Source organism: Zingiber officinale, chromosome 7B (genome assembly GCF_018446385.1).
Source record: "Zingiber officinale cultivar Zhangliang chromosome 7B, Zo_v1.1, whole genome shotgun sequence".
Classification (NCBI taxonomy): Eukaryota; Viridiplantae; Streptophyta; class Magnoliopsida; order Zingiberales; family Zingiberaceae; genus Zingiber; species Zingiber officinale.
Genome location: NC_055999.1, coordinates 12,516,591 through 12,535,407, shown reverse-complemented (window position 1 = coordinate 12,535,407; position 18,817 = coordinate 12,516,591). Strand labels below are relative to the sequence as shown.

General features: G+C 37.9%; 2 protein-coding genes across 2 annotated transcripts; one reads left to right on the top strand and one right to left on the bottom strand.

Annotated features, from left to right (window-relative positions):
• Window positions 1–417: 417 nt before the first annotated feature.
• Window positions 418–1,506, bottom strand: LOC122003573. The gene has a single exon (XM_042558668.1). The coding sequence runs from the start codon at window positions 1,415–1,417 to the stop codon at window positions 503–505; it is 915 nt and encodes a 304-aa protein (XP_042414602.1). The 5' UTR covers window positions 1,418–1,506; the 3' UTR covers window positions 418–502.
• Window positions 1,507–13,981: 12,475 nt separating this feature from the next.
• Window positions 13,982–15,390, top strand: LOC122004174 (F-box protein FBW2-like). Its single transcript, XM_042559100.1, has 2 exons — window positions 13,982–14,399; window positions 15,087–15,390. Exons 1-2 carry the CDS (start codon window positions 14,092–14,094, stop codon window positions 15,388–15,390), a joined length of 612 nt encoding a protein of 203 aa, XP_042415034.1. The 5' UTR covers window positions 13,982–14,091.
• Window positions 15,391–18,817: the final 3,427 nt, after the last annotated feature.

Genomic DNA, 18,817 nt, shown 5'->3' with positions numbered 1-18,817 from the left:
TAACCTCAAAGCACTAAATTTTCTATTAAAATCTATTATTTTATAGAAACTATTATTAAAAATGGTACCTTTAGTTATCTCTTTAGTTATGAGTTTTAATATTCTGCAACCTTATTAAATTTAGTGCTTTAGTTCTAGTGTGACTTTGCATATGAAAGTACAAAGGATTGATTTTAATCAACATACTTTAAACCTCTTTATGTCTCAAGAATCATAAAGTTAATTTATTATTGGATTATAAAAATTAAGTTATCTTCTATTTTTATTTTTTACAGAGTGTTTAGAATTTTAAATTTATCATTTTACTCTTCATATTTTTACAATTACTATTAAAATGTTCTTTATAATTTACATTTATAAATACCATTAATTGGTCCATATTCTTTTTCTGAAGAAAGAAGATTCCCACAAGCCAAAGAACAAAAACACTCCCCGTATTTACTTGAGTACACACATTTTATAATTATACGGCCGGCGCCGGCTTCGTCCTAATGGCTAGAGCCTAGAGACTCAGGCTTAGCGCCGCCTTTACATCGAGCCTCCACGCGCTCCCACCGCCGTCCAACCTCCACACGTCGCACGGCGCCGCCAGCGATGAGGCCGAGCAGGCCGCCTTTCCCCTCCACGGCCGCCTCGAGTAGTGCACCCTAACCCTGCAAGTGAATGCCCGGCACGCCTCTGCCGCCGCCGGAATTGCCCCCCTCGCCACCAGTCCCACTCGCACCTGCTCCTCCTCTTCCGCCGTCCACCTGCCTTCGAGAGACCCTCCGGACACCATCCTCCGGTACGCATCGTTGGTCCAGGTGACCCTGCCCCACTCGTCGGACACGAACCCGGGGGAGTCGTCCGCCGACAGCGCCGCCTGCACAGCCTCGTCGCTCCGCCACGGCACCTCCCCCTCCCTCCACGTGTCCGTCACGCATTCCACCGTCACCCATGACCCCACCGCCGTCACCGGCCAAGCAACCCCTGTCGCCGCGGCCGTCTCGCCTGCCCGCCCTCGGCCCATCCACGCCGGCGCTAACGCAGCGGCGAGCAATTTTTCAGATCCAGCGCACCTTCGTTCCGCCGCCATGTCGTCCTTCCTCTCCGGCGTCTCCGGAATCAGGGAGAGAGTCACGATCGTCGGCGACGAGGACGTCACCGACGAAGACGAGGCCGGGCCCTCCTTCGACGAAGAAGACCGCCCCGTCTCCATCTTCCTCGCCTTCCTCCCTCTGCAACCACCTGAGCCCTTTCGCCTTGTCTTCCTTCCGGCGGAGGACGACACCACGGCGACGGAGGCTGCTCCAGACGAGTCGACCACAGGCTTGGGAGCGATCGGGCGAAATCTGAGCATGATCCGGCCCATCCTCCACGCCGCCTCGGCGTCTCCCCTTCCGTACACGTCGATGCAGCAACCACCCCTCCGCTCCATCTCCGCCCTTTCGCTCGATCTCTCTGCTTTTGATCCTCTCTCTCTCTCTCTCTCTCTGCCTGACTCGGTCTCGACTCAGCGAGCAAGAAACTTAAATAGCGTCGGAGCAGTCGGACGCGTGTCCACTTCAGCACGTGTCGGGGAGGCCGCCTCAAGCTGCCATTGGCTCAGTACAGGTGGCAGTAGGAGAGTACGTTTGAGCACATGGGAGAGATAAAAGTAAGGTTGAAATCGAGGCGGCACGTGGAGGAAGAAGACTGGAAGATGGCGGGCGAACCGGAACTCTTTCGGGGTGTGGGTGGGGAACATGGTGGGTGGTTTTTTGCTATTATTGGGTAAGAGATATAGGTGTCAGGAGGTTTTTATGGTAACGCTGATGGGAGATTATTGAACAGTTGACGCGTGGATAGGCTATGGCAACGTGGGCATCGCCGGCTAGAATGTTGACGTCGACAGAATCTATCGGAGTTGTCGTTTCCGATGTATGTAGCGTTAGCTACCCGCAATCTACTCGCCTCGTGATTGGTGTAAGAAATTGAAAATGTTGATGGAACCTTCCAGATGAAAGTTATGTGGCTGATAAATTTGACAAATCTGTTAATTTCGGGGACTAAACAGTCGGATTTTATATCCGACGTTCGGATCTTATTTCATTATATTTTTAATTTTTATTTCTATCCTCGTATTCGTGAATAGAATATCGATACTCAATCATAGCCATCAGAGAACAGATATTTTTTACACCAATATTTTCCTTTATTTCATCCAACTATCATTATCCAATAAAATCATAATTAACATCTATAAAAAATATATAATTCAACAAAAAACACATATTAAAACATTTATAGAATACGATTAATTTAATTATTTTCAATAAAAATATATTAGATACTAAAAAAACTTAGTATTTAAAAAAAAAACTTTTATATATTATTTATTCAGATATTCGGATATGTATAGGATTCTAATACACCCACTTTCATTCTCAATTATTCAAATACTTATATTTAATTGTCGATTATTTAATCGGATAAGAAAAAACTCTTCATATCCTCTTCATTTAAATCAAATATTGGATCTTTTATTGTATTTGGTGAAAATTATCATCCCTAATAAAAAATTATTGATTATTTATATTTATTTAACATTTTCAAATTTTTTTTATGTTCAAATCCAAAATGCTTATTAGAGAAATTAACATGCTGTTTGGGGGCTCCACCAAGGAGACAATATTCGTTAAGAAGGTTTATTCACGACTGAGATTGGTAGGTTATCTTGAACCCAAGATTACCGACAATTGATTATCCATGATTAAATATTTCCCAATCCCATCTGGAACACTCAACCCTAATTACTTATTAAAATAGCACCAACAGCAAACAGTAAATTTTTAATTTAATTTTAATAAAACACCTTTAATGGATTCTTTTCACTTAATGAATCTCACACGCATACTTAACTTCCTTTCACACATCTTTGATCTCGAGTCAATTATAGGTTGCTACATCAACTTCGTTGGTAGGGCTCAAAATTAAGAAGAAATATCAACGATCAAGTTAACTCGTGATCGAGAACAAACAAATGTGCAATGACTCTACCTACAAAAGCGACATGAAATGCATTGATTGAAATTCTTCTACGTACCACCTCCCTCTGATTGGCTTCAAATCATATCCCTCTCTTATCAATGATCACTACATTCATCTAACATCTTCGTCAAGAGACGGTCTTACTCCGGAAGGTGCAACAAGTGGAGCAATTGCTCCCCGTTGCGAGAGGCAGTAGGCCCTTGTGAGCGTTTGCCTACTCCCTCTTCAATGTTATTTTCGACTACTTCCTGTTCGACCATAAGACAATGTAGATTAAGGATTCAAGAGAAAGCCGGATTCCCTAACAATTTGTTGACGGATTGGAGTTCAATACTCCCAGAGTATTCAATTAGACTTCAGATTTAATATATGAAAATTCGTTATATAAAAAATGTATATACTTTAAATATTTAATTTATAACAAGGGTAACAATTAAAAAAAATTAAGAGGGTTTCTTTTTTCATTGAAATCGTTGACTATAGGAGCATCTTTTTTATTTATTATCAAAAGTCCGCGTTAGTATTTTTTTTTAAATTTTTGAAATTGTTCTTATTACAACATCAACACTAAACTTTAATTAATATTAATGATCGTGCACACGCATCATATGTGTAATGTAATATAATATATTGAAATCATATTGATCCTATAGAGTCATTAGGTAAAGTACCCTGTAGAGTCATTAGGTAAAGTACCTAACTTTTAAAAATTTGAATTATTTGGATCTTTGAAAATTCGAATTGTTTGGATTTTCGAGTGTCACCCTTACGCCTTATGAAAAAAATTAATTTAATTTAATATTATATTTATCTTAGTAAAAAAAACTAAAAAAAGTATATTTTTTAACATTGTCGGCCTAAAATATTTATAGAAGCTTCTTTGATCATAGTGTTGTCAATTCTAAGATGTGGGACTAAAGAGAACTATATATTTTTTTTATATAAAACAACCAGAGAAAATTAATGATGAGAAAAATTTATAATAATATGCCGCAGCTGAGTCTCGAACTCTAGATCACTGATTATTTCGCTCGTGGAATTACTAATAAACCTTAGAATTATTTTTAGTATGAATAGAAAAAAAGATATTAACGTAAATTCATTTTAGGCTTCAAAAAATTAATTAGTAAAGGGGGAGATTTTTAATAAAATAGTAAGATAAATAAACTATGTTGTGTTATAATATGGGCACTTCAATCTTTGATTAATATTATATTATACCTGCACTTTGAATCTAATTAATACTGGATATAAGTGATGTGAATGGAAAAGAGGTGGAAGAGGAAAGAAGTTTCATTGTGAAGGAGACTTTAGTCCCACATAGGGAGTTTCATGGTATGTTGGTTGGTTTATATTGATTCACATGCATTGAAGATGTGAACAAATACATGGGGAGATGCTCTTTCTCATACATGGGTGTAAGAGGGGGTGTAAATCTAGGATTCGGATTTACACTAAATCATGTTGACTCTTGTGCGGGTGTTGAATGTCGTATCGGTCAATTCGAGATTAATGCAGGTCTTTGTCTCGCCCAGTTTGCCTCTCGCTCGATTGGTCTGCTTCGCCCGACCTATCTCTCACCATGTCAGCTTTTCTGATCTACTGCGTCCGCTCGTGCTGCTCGGCCGATCAGCCCGTTCTATTCAAACTGTGTAGACTGCCTTCAACACTTGGCAGAAATCAACTCTGTGTAGACTGCCTTCAACACTTAGCATTATATTATAGTGGTTATAATTTATAATTTTTATTATATATTTTATTTCTGATAATGTCATCATTATATTAATGATTATAGTAGTTACCAATTATAATAGTTATAATATAAATAATTTATTTTTATCAATAATTATATAATAATTATGAATTCGTAGCATCAAAAAATAATGATAATTTTTAAAAAATAAATATATTGAGACGATGTAGTATGCTTTTTTTATATAATAAATAAAAAAAAAAGATAGCTTTTTGACGATTCGAATAAAAGGACATCATTTTCATTATCATTTTCGTAATGGTAATATAAAATGTGAAAAATGAAGTGTAAATATCTATTGTTAGCAACGTATCAACGTCCATATCCAATCAAGCTAATCAAGAGTCCAACTCGCCATCGGACACGTAGCCCCTACGCTGATAAAGATTAGATTTGAGATCTGTCGTCCGCCAATGGCAGCGCAACAGATTCGCTTGCTCATTGTGCGGATCGGCCTCGCGATTTGATTGGATTCCCAACAAAACCGGCAGGGTGGGCAGGGAACAGTTCGACCTCACCTTGCTCGCCTCGCTTCCGGTCGTGATCGTGATTTATAGGATGGCGATATTTTGCACCAACCGTCGAATATGCTTTAATCAAAGACATTTTCTCCTCCGAATTTTTACTTAATCCTATGTATGTTTGGATGGGGTGAAATAAAGTTTATTAATAAAAAATTAATAAAAAAGGAAAGGAGAAAAAAGAAAAAAAAAAAAATATATTTATCTTATCTTTGTTGGAAAGGGAGGAAAAATTCATTTAAGAGGAAAGAAATAAAATTGAAGGTTAAATATATAAATTTATAAAAATATCTTTTTATTTTTTTAATAAATCTGTATATGAAAAAATAAATAAGGATAAAATTAGAATAATTTTTCTTTCCCCTTCTTTACACCCCAAATTGGGGTGTAAAAAATTTCGATGATTTCTAAATATGCAAGGGAAAATTTTACTCTTTTCTCTTCTTCTCTTTTATGACTCACTCTCTTCCAAACAAATATAAAAATTTTTATTACTCATGTTTACCCTTTTCTTTTTTTTACTCATCTCCTCTCCTCCCAAACAGAGGATAAATAGGCCTGCAATCACAAGCTGATGGGCTAACTGTCCATTTATTTTTATTTTTATGATCGATGAAAAATTTAGTTTATAATCTCCATTGATTTGGTATGAGATCGGATGGAATTTTACGTTGAGTTTTTTTCTCGGGCGCGCAATCAATGAGTCGATTATCTATGGACTCAATTGAACGGGCTAAAATTGTAATCAGCTCTAGAGATGGGCTGATTAGTATTAATCCAATTTCATATTATCCCGTGTTTCAATTTGTTTTGTTTATATGGCCGTTGGAATTTCGGAATTGCTAGTTAATTGGCAATTTTGACTTTTTAAAAGTTTTTTAAATGGTTAAAATTATTTGATTCTTTTTTTTTTAAGTAATTACTACGATTGATTCATCGTTATTCTTTAAACTCTATAAATAAATTATTTATTTCATTATTTTATATTATTTTTCTACTATTGTATTTAAAGTTTGAAATTTAGATCGTTTTAAATTTTAATTACTCAATTTTAATTAAAGAAAGTTCATGCGAAGAGTACAGGGAGGTAATTTGAGTTACCGTAAGTGTGTTTGCTTCAAGGTTAGTGTGAAGCCCTACCGGAAGAGACATCCAATGGAAGAGATTGCGATCAAATATATGACTTTGTGGGTGTTAAAAATAAATCTGATGTAACGATTCCATCTGAGTTGATCTAAAAAAAATTCAAATTTAGGTCGAGAGTATAGGATTAAGTCTATATATTACGTACATGTGGATGAGCTCAATCTTCATAAGTTTGGCTTACACTTAATTAGCGCACACACAATTAATTATCATTAAGGAAATTAAACTCTAATTAAATGATCTAATACTTAATTACATATAAAATAGATTTTAGATTAAATAAATGTCGATTCAATGTATAGATCCAATAACTCAATTCATTAACATTAATGGGTTATTAATGAGATATGAGTTTTATGGTAGATAATCTTCATAGGTTGGGCCAGATATATAAAGAAAAATATATGGTTTATTTAGGGCATGATGAATCATGCTCTCTTCCTCTTGATTCTTCTCCCTCATTCACAAGGACTTAGGGTTGTCGGCTCAATCCTGTGGAAGGCATCTGCTGCGTTTGTAGGATTTCCGATGACAAGTAAGAAGCAATAGTCCTTTGTGATAGATTCAGATTAGCTCTTCGCTAGCTATTATTTTAGTTTACAAATCACAAATTCACGACTAGAGGGTTCCAAATCAATTATTGTTTGTCAATCGATTAGCATAATGGTCGATCGGTTTGGCTACCTACGTTTGTGAACAAAGGGTTCCAAATCGATTGGGTTGATCAATTGGTTTTTACCAATCGATTAGCATAAGGGCTAATCGATTGGGATGCTTAGAATTGTGCAAGAGAGTTTCTAAATCGATCGGTGGATCGATTGATTTTCACCAATTGATTGTCATAAGGAGTCAATCGATTACGATTCATTGGGTTGTCAACATAGGATTTTTGAATCGATAGGCGGATCGATTGACATTCATCAATCGATTACACCAATCGATTAGAGTGGATGAACTTGCGAACAGTGGCCTTTGGAATCCATCAGGGAATCGATTAATATGTACTAATCGATTACCAATGGTGGACAATCGATTAGCGTGCATATTAATTGATTCCCACCTATTGTTAATCGATTAAGAAGTATGTCGATCAATTAGTATCTGATATCAATCGATTGATAACTAAATTTAGTTCAATTTTCAATAATTTTTTTCTGATATTCTTCTTTTCTTTTGTTGCTTAGTCGAACTTATACGATCGCTAAAGAGAGAACTATTGGAGAAGCTAGAAGTATTAGCGTAGAGGGATGTATGTATATGCTAAGGATGATTAGCCTAAAGGAAAGTCATTAATCTTATGTCAGATATATGTTTAAGGAAGCTCACAAATTAAGTTAAATTTATAAGTCATGCACATAGTGTGTCGGCCTAAAGGAAATGACACTATAAGGTAAATTAAAATTATTATGAGTGATAGTTGAAAACATAAGCTAAGAAAGCTCACAAATAAAGTATCATGTGCATAATGCATCCACACAAATGAAGAAGAGTTATGTGGTAGATAAAGATAATTATGAGTTATTTGGAGAGTACCAATAGTAAGTTACAATTTAATTCAAAGACTTGATGTAATCTTGTACTAGATATCTCTATTAATGCTCATATAGTTGCATGTTTTATTTGTTGCATTTTATTATTGCACAACTATAAAAATACGTGCTTTGTTTATTAAATTGAGCTATATTCTTTGCTTTTGTTTATGTAGTACTCTCAATATCTTCTAATCTGAACAACATCCCTATGTTTACTGGTACAAACTTTGGACAGTGGAAAGAGCATATTATAATTTTATTAGGCTACATAGATAGACTTTGCATTTATTTATGATCGACTGCACCATTGCCTAATGATTCCACTATGGATTAAAATGAGTTTAATGATTATGAAGATGTTTATTCTGAAATAACTTATGTTAGTACACTTTAGGAGCTAGAGGGGAGGGGGTGATTAGCTCAAATTACTTTGTCTTGTTGATTTGTTGTAGCGAAAAAATTTGAAGCAATGCTAATATCCTAATTTACTTGATATCCACCTCCTTGATGTGACAAATCCAAGGAGCCACACAGTACACACACTCCACTATGAAAAACACTCCATCTCAAAAATAATTCGGAGGTCGAGAAACTTCGTACAAGTTCACAACAAGAAAATACAATAAAGAAATGAATACACAATATAATAAACACCTTGCTTGATCTCTTATATCTTGTAGATGCCTCTTGGTGGTGAAAAATACAGCAGCACTTGTTCTCCCAAACACCCAAGAACCAATGACTAAAAATTTGTATGAACGTTACCTTCCAATCTCGGTGAAAACCCTTTTCTAGGATTTACTCGACTCCTCCCAATCAATTCAACTATTCTCCAATTGATTGTTACGTCATCCGACCATTCGCGTACCTATAGAATGACTCTTTTTCGAATACTAATCAATTGGTGACATCCCAATCAATTCAGAGGGCTTTAATCAATTACTCAATCGATTCCACACCCCTCTGTGCTCTCGTAAAAAGGTCCTAATCTATTAGCCCAATCGATTAAGTCTTAATCATTTCTCCTCATGACAAAATAATGTCTAATCGATTCACCCAATTGATTAGCATGGCCAGAATTGATTGCCAATTGATTTCGCCACCTTCTGTTCTCATAAGAAAAGCTATCATAATTGATTGGACTAATGGATTAGTTTTGGCCTAATTGATTGCCCTAATAGATAATGAAATGGCCCATGACTCCCTACCCATGACTCCAACATATAAATTACCATGTAATATTCTGAGAACCAAAGGAAATTGCATCATATATGAACTTCAAAACTCAACATATTCTTTTTTTTTTTGTAATAGAACTCGTAAGACTCCTACAAAACAAGGACATAGTCTCCAACTTGTATCAACATAACAAATAAAGGAACATAATTTATTAACATGCCCCTAGGTACCCCTGGACAGTGTGCTTCGCATTTCATCTCGTCTTATCGATTACTCCGCCTCCACATCTCCTATCACTTGGTGTCATCTCCCTCACCTACATCATTTACATTGTGAGTCCACGGACACCACAAGCATATTCCACTAGTAGTTACATAATAGGAATATCCAGACAAAATCAAAACTAGGAAAAATGGAGGTAGATCTTACCTCTACTTAAAGTAAACTTAAGCATAACTTACTAGGAATTGAGTACTAGCAATACTGAGCATGGGCTTGCATTCACAATAAAGGAAAATTCATTTTAGCATAAAAAAGAACAAATATGATGTAATTGTGGTAACCCCTATTAGAGTACATTCATTTGGTCTTTATTTATAATCTATTAGAAGGTACCTCCTAGGAGAACATGAATTATTTATCTGTTATTATTCTATATTTCTTTATCATTCATGATTAGAAGGGCTCTTCCTGGAGCTCATCTCAAGACACCTATCCCGTACTATTACCACTCATATCCATATTCATCTAGTTAACCTTTTAGAGAAAGCATGATTTAAACATATCTTAACACGCAAGTATATAGTTCATATACTGACATTCAGAAAATGATCTGGTTGGCATTTACAAGGGATGCATATTCAATCTAAATAACTTAAGTATATAATGGAAGAGTAATTACTTAAACCACACAAGTTCCTTTCTATCCAAATTTGTCTTAAGAATTCAAGGAACGTGCATAAATAAACACAACATCAGAATTGATTCAAAACCCATCAAATTTGTTACTAATATTTGTAACTATCATGAGGAAGCAAAAAATCTACGTTGGGATCAGTGCAGAAAGAAGAGGAAACAAGATAGAAGACAAGAAAAAAAGGCAACCACAAGAATGAACAAAACAACGGCTACAACACCCAAATCTGCTGTAGAAAGAAGAGGAAACAAGATAGAAGACAAGAAAACCTTGGTGCCCTATCAAGGATTGTCTCTGATTCACTGTGCATCCATACCGAAAAATATCCATTTGTACCTACTGGAAGAATCTACTTGCCTTACTGTTGGAAATAGAAACCAAAATGAAATAAAAAGAAAGTGAGGTTAAGGTTTGAACCTTGAACCTCCCACAAATAATAGAGTTAAATTGGTGTATGGTAACCACTAGAGTAATGAATAATAGATGAATAGAAAAGAATGGAAATTGTAGTTAAAAGTAAGAGGATAGTTAAGTAAAGGAGCAAGAGAAAACCAAGTAGCTTACCTCCTCTTCCTCTTGGTTAAGGAAAGAAGCAAGCAAAAGCCAAGTTGCCTTCCTTCCTTCTTTTCCTCTAATTTCATGGGAATTAAGAGAGGGAAGAGATAGAGGGGTTAAGGGGAATGAATGAGGACATGTTTCATTTACATGAGGAATAAATAGGATTGAAAGAAGAAAAGGGAAAGAAAAGTTGTTAATTCTTCCTCCTTCTTCTTCCTCCTCCTTCTTCCTTCTCCACCGAGACATAGAGCTCTCTCTCCCGCATTTCTAAAATCCAAGCTAAGGTTTTCTCTCCAAGAAAACTATTTCCTAGGAAGGAGTCTCAAGGTTTACTCCTTACAAGAAAGAGGAAACAAAAGGGAGAACTAGGAAGAGAAGTTCCTTCTTCCTCCTCACAAGGGTACCACTTTCTTTAGGAACAACAAGCGAAAGGATGTAAGTATCCCCTCACCTGTGGTACAAGTTGTTTATGTTTTCTATAAGATTAGAATGCTTGAAACCTAGGATTACAAGGTGAACTTTCGGCCAAGTGTAGATGAAAGACCTAGGAAAACTTAAGACCTAAACTTACGATGATCACTATGTCCCTATGATATGTATGCTATGATAGGAGATTGGTTGGGTGTTCTTATGCTTGTATGTTGCTTAAAACTTAATTTCATGCTCCTAAGGGGTTCGGCCAAGACATGAATAAAAGGTTTAGGGAACTTCAAGACCTAAATAAGCATGTTCATTATGTTCTTATGATAAGTACCCTAGTATAGGAAGCTAGTTAATGTTCTTATGTTGTATGCTTACTTAAAACCTAGATCTATAATTTTGAACTTTCGGCCAAGTGTAGATGAAAGACCTAGGAAAGCTTAAGACCTAAACTAACCATGATCACTATGTCCCTATGATATGTATGCTATGATAGGAGATTGGTTGGGTGTTCTTATGCTTGTATGTTGCTTAAAACTTAATTTCATGCTCCTAAGGTGTTCGGCCAAGACTTGAAATGATGGATTAGGAGAGGTTAAAATTTAGGTTATCATGCTCATGACCTTCTTTATGAAATGGTATGAAAGATTCTAAGTGTTTGCATGCTTGTATGTGTTGGAACCTAGTGGTATTACACTATAGGGTTTCGGTCATGATGTGAATGAAAGACCTAGGAGAGCTTAAAACTTAGTATAACATGTTCATGACTCTCCTTAGGATAGGATATAAAGCTAACTTAGGGTTATCATGTTTTGATGTTGCTTGAAATCTAGACATATGTTTCTTTATGGTTCGACTATGGAGAATTTTAGGGTCTTGAAATCTAGCATGCTCATGATTTCCTTTATGATATGATATGGAGTTAGCTTGATATTCATGCTTGTATGTTGTTTAGAATTTATTTTTCTCTACATGAAACTTTCGGCCATTATCCAAATTTAGGGTTCAAGGAAGCTTAAAAATTAAATCTAGCATGCTCATGAATCTCCTTATGATATGATATGAATTTAGCTAGATATTTATGCTTGCATGTTGCTTAGAGCTTGGTTTTCTCTTCATGAAGGTTTCGGCCATGAACAAAATTTAGGGTTCAAGGAAGCTTAAAAATTAAATCTATCATGCTCATGAATCTCCTTATGATATGATATGAATTTAGCTAGATATTTACACTACAAGAAAAACCCTCATAGACATCGGTGGAACAACAACAATTTTAAGTAAAAACCGATGTCTTTGAATATTTTACACCGGTTTTCCCAAAAATCGGTGTCTATGAGCGTAGATTTTCGCTCAGAGACATCGGTTTTTTAGCCGATATGTCTATGAGCGCCTTTTTTTTTGTTAATAGACACCGGTTTTAACAGCGGTTTTTAAAACCCGGTGTTAATGAACAAAAAAAAATAATTTAATTTTTCCACCAGCCAAAATTTACAACACTTCACAAAGTTCCCTCCAAACCTAAACTAATATCGCGCCGCTTCTCTCAGTCTAAACCTAAACCTAAACCTCCTGACCATCTCTCTCAGCCTCATCTCCCTCTTCCCCTTACTGCATCTCTTCCCCTTCTTGGATCTTGGATCGATGAGGAAGATCAAAACCACCTGCTTCTTCTCCACGCTCGCCGGCACGATCTGGCCGGGCCAGTCCGGCAGCTCTGGCCTCACTGGCACCCACGGGGGCTCCGTTGAAGGCTCTTGCTTGCTCAACAACGACGGCGAGCACGTGTTGAGGCAAAAGGAAGCAGAGAACAGGGATGCGTCTCCTCCATTTCCTTGTTGCTGCTGAAGCTCGAGAATCGATTCCTCCAACCTCTGAGCAAACTCCTCCACATTATCCTCCTCCTCTCGACCATCATCGACGCCGCCAGAAGGGAAGCACTCGGTCCTGGCGCCGAAGGCGCGGCGGCGTAAAAAGCCATGTCCAAGCGGCTGCCTTCCTCTGCCTCCCCCAACCTCCATCGACCGAGTCCGCAGTAGCCTGGCCGATTCGCCAGCCCCAAGGAACGTGCAGCCCACAATGCCCTTCCGCTTGCCGGACCCAACGGTGGAGACAACGGCAGCGAAGACGGTGGCCTGCGACGGCGTCGTGGAGGCGGACCACGTCCTAGCGACCTGAACACCCATCTCCTCTCGACGTCTCCTCCGCCTCTGTGCTTTCAATGAAGTCAAACCTTACATTTTCGTGACTGAAAACGTAGGCCTCCTCTCACCCTACCCGCCCATGGAAAGTGTTCATCAAGAACAATACTAAAACCGGACACTATCGCACGGTCTGGCACCAAGGAGATCTGGTGAACAATTTGGGCACTATCGCACGGTCTGGCACCAAGGAAAAATCTGTAGCGAGGCAAGAGCAGCAGCCCCGTGAGCTTCCTTCACCGAAAGGAGTGAGCTTTGGTCGTGGATGCCTTCCTATCTCTGTCCTCAACCCTACTTGTGAAAAAGATCATCTTTGGCTGATCTCGCGCCTGGTGAGTTGTATTGGTAGTTCCTGGATAATTAATGGGTAACTGCTGGGTCAGAGTGAAGACATCCGTCTACGGAGTGTCATCCAGTTCGAAGTCAGGTGGGTCTCCTCTTTTTTAACTCCAGTGATTTGGTTGTCTCTGAGAGTTGATTTTTTGTTTCTTATACTTATTTTTTAGTAGCTAAAGCTGTGATATTTGGCACTTCATTTAACTCTGAGGAGCTCAATTCGACCTAAACTCTTTGCTTTCCCCGCCGTTAATAGGGCAGTTCCCTTCCTTGGTCGCCCAAGATTCCACTACGGAGGTGTTACTTGTTAGGGTTCCATTTCAATGTCTCCGTGGATCTGTTAGTTGATTTCTTCATTTGTCTTATTTGTTTATAATTTTCCTAGATTTTTGTTTCTGGCTCCTAATTTCCTGTGAATCTACCTTCATCTCATTTTGCAAACTCCTGGATTTTTTCATTTCGCCGGTTGATATGGTTGCTCGAACAGGAATGTAGGTTGATTCCTCTCGGCGGCGGCGACGACATGGCTGAAGGGAGTGATGCGAGGGCGTGGGAGGAGCTGATCCCCGATGCCCTGGGCCTCATCTTCCGCAACCTCCCTCTCCAAGAGATCCTCACCGTTATTCCTAGGGTCTGCAAATCGTGGTCGCGGGTAGTGTTGGGCCCCTACTGTTGGCAGGAAATCGACATCGACGAGTGGAGCCAGCACTGCAAGCCAGAGCAACTCGATAAAATGCTTCACATGCTCATAGATCGCAGCTGTGGCTCCTTCCGCAGGCTCAGTGTTTCCGGCCTCCATACCGAGTCCATGTTCACCTTAATTGCATACCAGTATGTAGATCTCATCTCATCTCATTCAAGCTGATTAATACCCTTGAATTTAATAGCTTGCATCTGCTTAATGCATGGAGATAGCTTCATTAAATGATGACTTAATTAGTATGCCTGTCGCTATCACTCTCAATTATACAAATTGTTGATAAACAAACCAAGCTCGTGGTACAAAATGACAAAAGTTCTCATGAAGTTGTGCTTTATCGGGAGTCTTCCCTGTATCACCATGCAGAGTAACAGGGAGACGAACTGTTGGTAACAGTCGCCAGTGAAAATAGTGATTTTGCCATTGAGTTTCTGGTCGCCTTCGTTTTGGAAATTTCATCTTTTTAATGAAGGTCTATTTTAGATTTGTCTTTGCCAACTACATACATCATGGTACCTTCCTGTAGGAGTAACAACTAGAGGTGCAAAGGATAATCCACTTTTTATGCTTCCCTCGTACTGATTTTTTTTTTTAAAAGTTTGTTGATAAATTCCTCTCGCCAATTACCACACTGTAACTTACCATTCTAGATGACATCTCTCTGGTAAATTTGTTCTTTGTTTGTTTGGAGGATAACACATTCATTCCTTGTTAGTAGGTCAATTTGAGTTTGGTGAGAACTTAGTCCTCTAAAAGATTTGGGTGAACTTTTGTTTCGATGACTGATCGTCACTATTGCTGTTCTTCTATCTGTCTAGTGCTGGTTCCCTTCAGAGGTTGGAGCTTCCAAGAAGTGAAATGAACGATGCCATTGTCAAACTTGTTGCACCAAGATTGTGCAATTTGACTTACTTGGATGTCAGCTACTGCTCAAAGATAGGTGCTTGTGCGATCGAAGCGTTTGGATCTCTCTCTTTCCGATCCCGATCACTACGCCCTCATCACTTCCGATTCCTTCGTCAAGGTAAAAGCATCGCACTCTCGGTTCCGGTTCCTGCTTTAATCTCTTTTAGTCTTGATTTTGATCATTTACTTGCATTGAAATCATTAAACTATTCGTGAATTATCGATCTGCTGTAGTAATGCTGGTAAACTTGATGAAGGACTTGTTTTTATGAGGTCTTGTTAAGTGATGAAACCTTCTACATTGCTTTAAATGCAAGCAGTTGGTTGATTATCCAATTAGTGCCCTGTAATTTGTATACGGTTCATTAGTACCACAATGATTATGCGAGCATAAAAATGAAACAATAACATATTTTCCAACTTGTCCAGTAATTTTTCATTCTTTAATTTGTTGGATACAAGTTCAATTGTTAATTAACTTCCATAATAGGGGAACAAATGGCCATCTTTTGGATTTGTAACTCTGTTTGACGTCAGCTATCATATTACTAAACTTTCATTCTGATAATGCCAAGGCGCAAAACTTCTAGATTGCTAGTTTTTTGTTTTCTCTCTATATATTTTTTTCATGGATCATGAGTTACCTTGGACTTTTGTTATCAATAAACTCTTGCAATCTCCTCAAATACTCCTTATTATGTTGTTATGTATATAGAAATATGAGCGGACAACAGGAGAACGTTGCAGCTCCAAAGTTGAATGAAAGGATATTGTCATCATTGTCCAAGAGATCAGTGGCTGCCCATCCTTGGCATGATCTTGAAACATGTAACGACCACCCTTCTTACTACTCTACTACTTTCTAAGAATGACCGTTACTTAACTACTAACTCTACTTAACTGGTATAATTAAAAACCACATGGAATCCCTACCGAAAAATTTCGGCAGAGTCTCCTCTGTACCGGTGACCTTAAACTGATATACATACAAAGTATACATCAACCACAGGTGGTTGGAACATGTAACAGACTCTCACGTAGTTTAATAAATCCAAAACAAAAGAGAACAACACCAGAAATCATCACACAAGATTACAATTCTTCTACTATGTCCTAATCACATCAAAATAACAAATACTATCTCAAATACTCCTAACATAGCAAAAGACAATGGAAACTAAAATAAAACTTCTTTCCTAGTCCCAAGGCTTCCAAAGTCCTGGCATCACACATCCTCGCACACCTCCTTGTCGCCTTCCTTTGCTAAAACTTTTTTCCTTTCCTGTATCTGCAGTAAGAGGAAGTGCAGTCTATAAGCAAAATTTACTTAGTAAGCGCTATCTAACTCACAAAATCACGAATGTGCATGTATACGAAAAGAACTAGAAACTATATGCTCTAAAAAGAAATAAAGCATAAACATAACTGCTCATGTCAAACTAATAGCAAAGAAAAGCTAAGGAATTTACTCATGTACTTCTAATAGCTAATCATGCTACTCATCTAATAGGTAAACATGAAAACTACTCATCCACTAGATAGATATGGTAGAATAAAGAACTAAACTTACTGATTTTCAGAACTATATGAAACTTATTTCATTTGTTCTAACTTAATTTTTAATACTTTATGTTTATGTAAAACTCGTTTTACTTGTTCAAAAACTTATACTTATAATACTTCAAAATAATAATCAACTTCTTCTTGGGCCCAGGCTTAGTACCATCTTATGCGCGTTCCCTGATAGGTTGGGGTAGCGAGCCACCAATCCTAAAAGAGCAGACCTCGGTCTACCAGGGCCAAGACCTCGGAATTGGACACCTGGATTTGTTTAACGACAACCTCGGAAGTTGGGTACTAGCCTCTTCTTAAAAGTAAAATACTTATAATCTTAATTACTTCTTCTTTAAATGCCTTGGCATTTTAATAGGCACCTTGTGTGCTAAAAATCCCTAAAGTCTTGACTTTGGGATCTACTTAAGGCCTCGGCCTTTTCTTTCTTTTCTTAATCTTTCTTATACTTTTCTTATAAAAAAATGCTTCTTACAAAACTGAAATGTTTAAACAAATTCTAACACTGCAATGCTTAAACAAAATCTGCATACAAGTTTAAATAGAAATCTGCATATTAAGCTTAACTAAAATCTGCATATTAAGCTTATCAAAAATCTGCATACTAAGCTTATCTAAAACCTGCATACTAGCTTAGAAAATCTGCCGAATTCTCTTAAGAGTAGGTTGTTCATGTTAAAAACATAGCACAACCAAAACTAAAACCTGCTGAAGCTTAAAATCTATGTAAACTTGTTGGAACAAAACTAGATTAACTAACCTGCTGAATTTGTAACAAAAGGAATCAATTTTGCTGAATTGAACCTTAATAAATCAACTTGCTGAATTGAAACTTTAAAAAAATTAAACTTGCTGAATTATCAAAAAGAAAGGTTGTCCTATGCTCTAATAGAGCTGTACGTTTCTGCAGTGAACACAAAGAAAACTTGGACTGGAATAAGCTCCAAAGGGGGCTGTTCTAAGCTCCAAATGGAGCTGTTCTTGTCTGCAGAAATGCACAAAGAAGGAGGTTGTTCTCTGCTACAATTGGAGCTATTCCTTATCTACTGCAAATACCACAGGGAAATGGGACTGTTGGTGCCCCTTTCCTAACGCAAACCAAACTAAACCTGTTGGAAACTTAGAACCTATATAAAGCTTGTTTCGTTTCAAAAAAAATCAAATCCCATATCTGGCAACAGGATACTAATTCTTGCTACTACAGAACTTAAAAGAAAGGAAACCAAGAACGCATGCTACTAAAACTTCAATAAAACAGAACCCTAACCAAAAAGGGAACAACATGGCAACAAACTTCGGAATAAAACAGAACAAATTCGGAACACAAGAATAAGCAGAGTTCAGAATCTAATCCAATCAAAAACCCTTTCCCTCTTCCTTAACAACTCACGGCAGTAAGCCCTAAGCCTACAAACTTCACAAAAAAAATTCGAAACAAAAGGAAAAGAACCCGGAACTATCCTACTGCAGGTGAGTAGCGACTTACTTTGGGTTTCTTGGACTTACAACCGAGAAGGAGGCTTCTAGGGCTTTCGGCGAGCTCGAAATCCCGACTCTTCTTCGTGCTCCCGACTCCTCCTCGTCGAGAAGAGCTTAAGGAGATGGAGGAACCCCTCGGAGAACCTTAGCCGACCGCCGGATCGAAGCCCTAGCTTCGGCTGCCATTTCGCCCAAGCAGGAGCCGACGCCGTCGCGCGCAGGAGGGAGGAGGAGAGGGGAAAGGTTAGCTCACGGGAGAGGAAAATAATCCCTTCTTATAACTTAGGTATTTTCTAATTCAGTTATGGCTTAAGACCAATTCATTATTAATTTGTTCACGAAACATCAGCGTGCGCGCTTGGTCCGCTGGAAAGGTGAATTCCCGAAGGTCTCGGGTTCGAGCCGCCCTCGGCTCCTTTTTGAACAGAAATTTTATTTTGTTTCTTAAGATCGCTTAACTATATTTAATTCCCTTATATTATAACAAAACAGCCGTGGAACAGTTGGCTAACCGGATTCATTTAAGGCTTGGCTTAACCTGAGATCCACGATTCGAATCTCGGCTTGGACATTATTTTTTTGCAACTTCTTT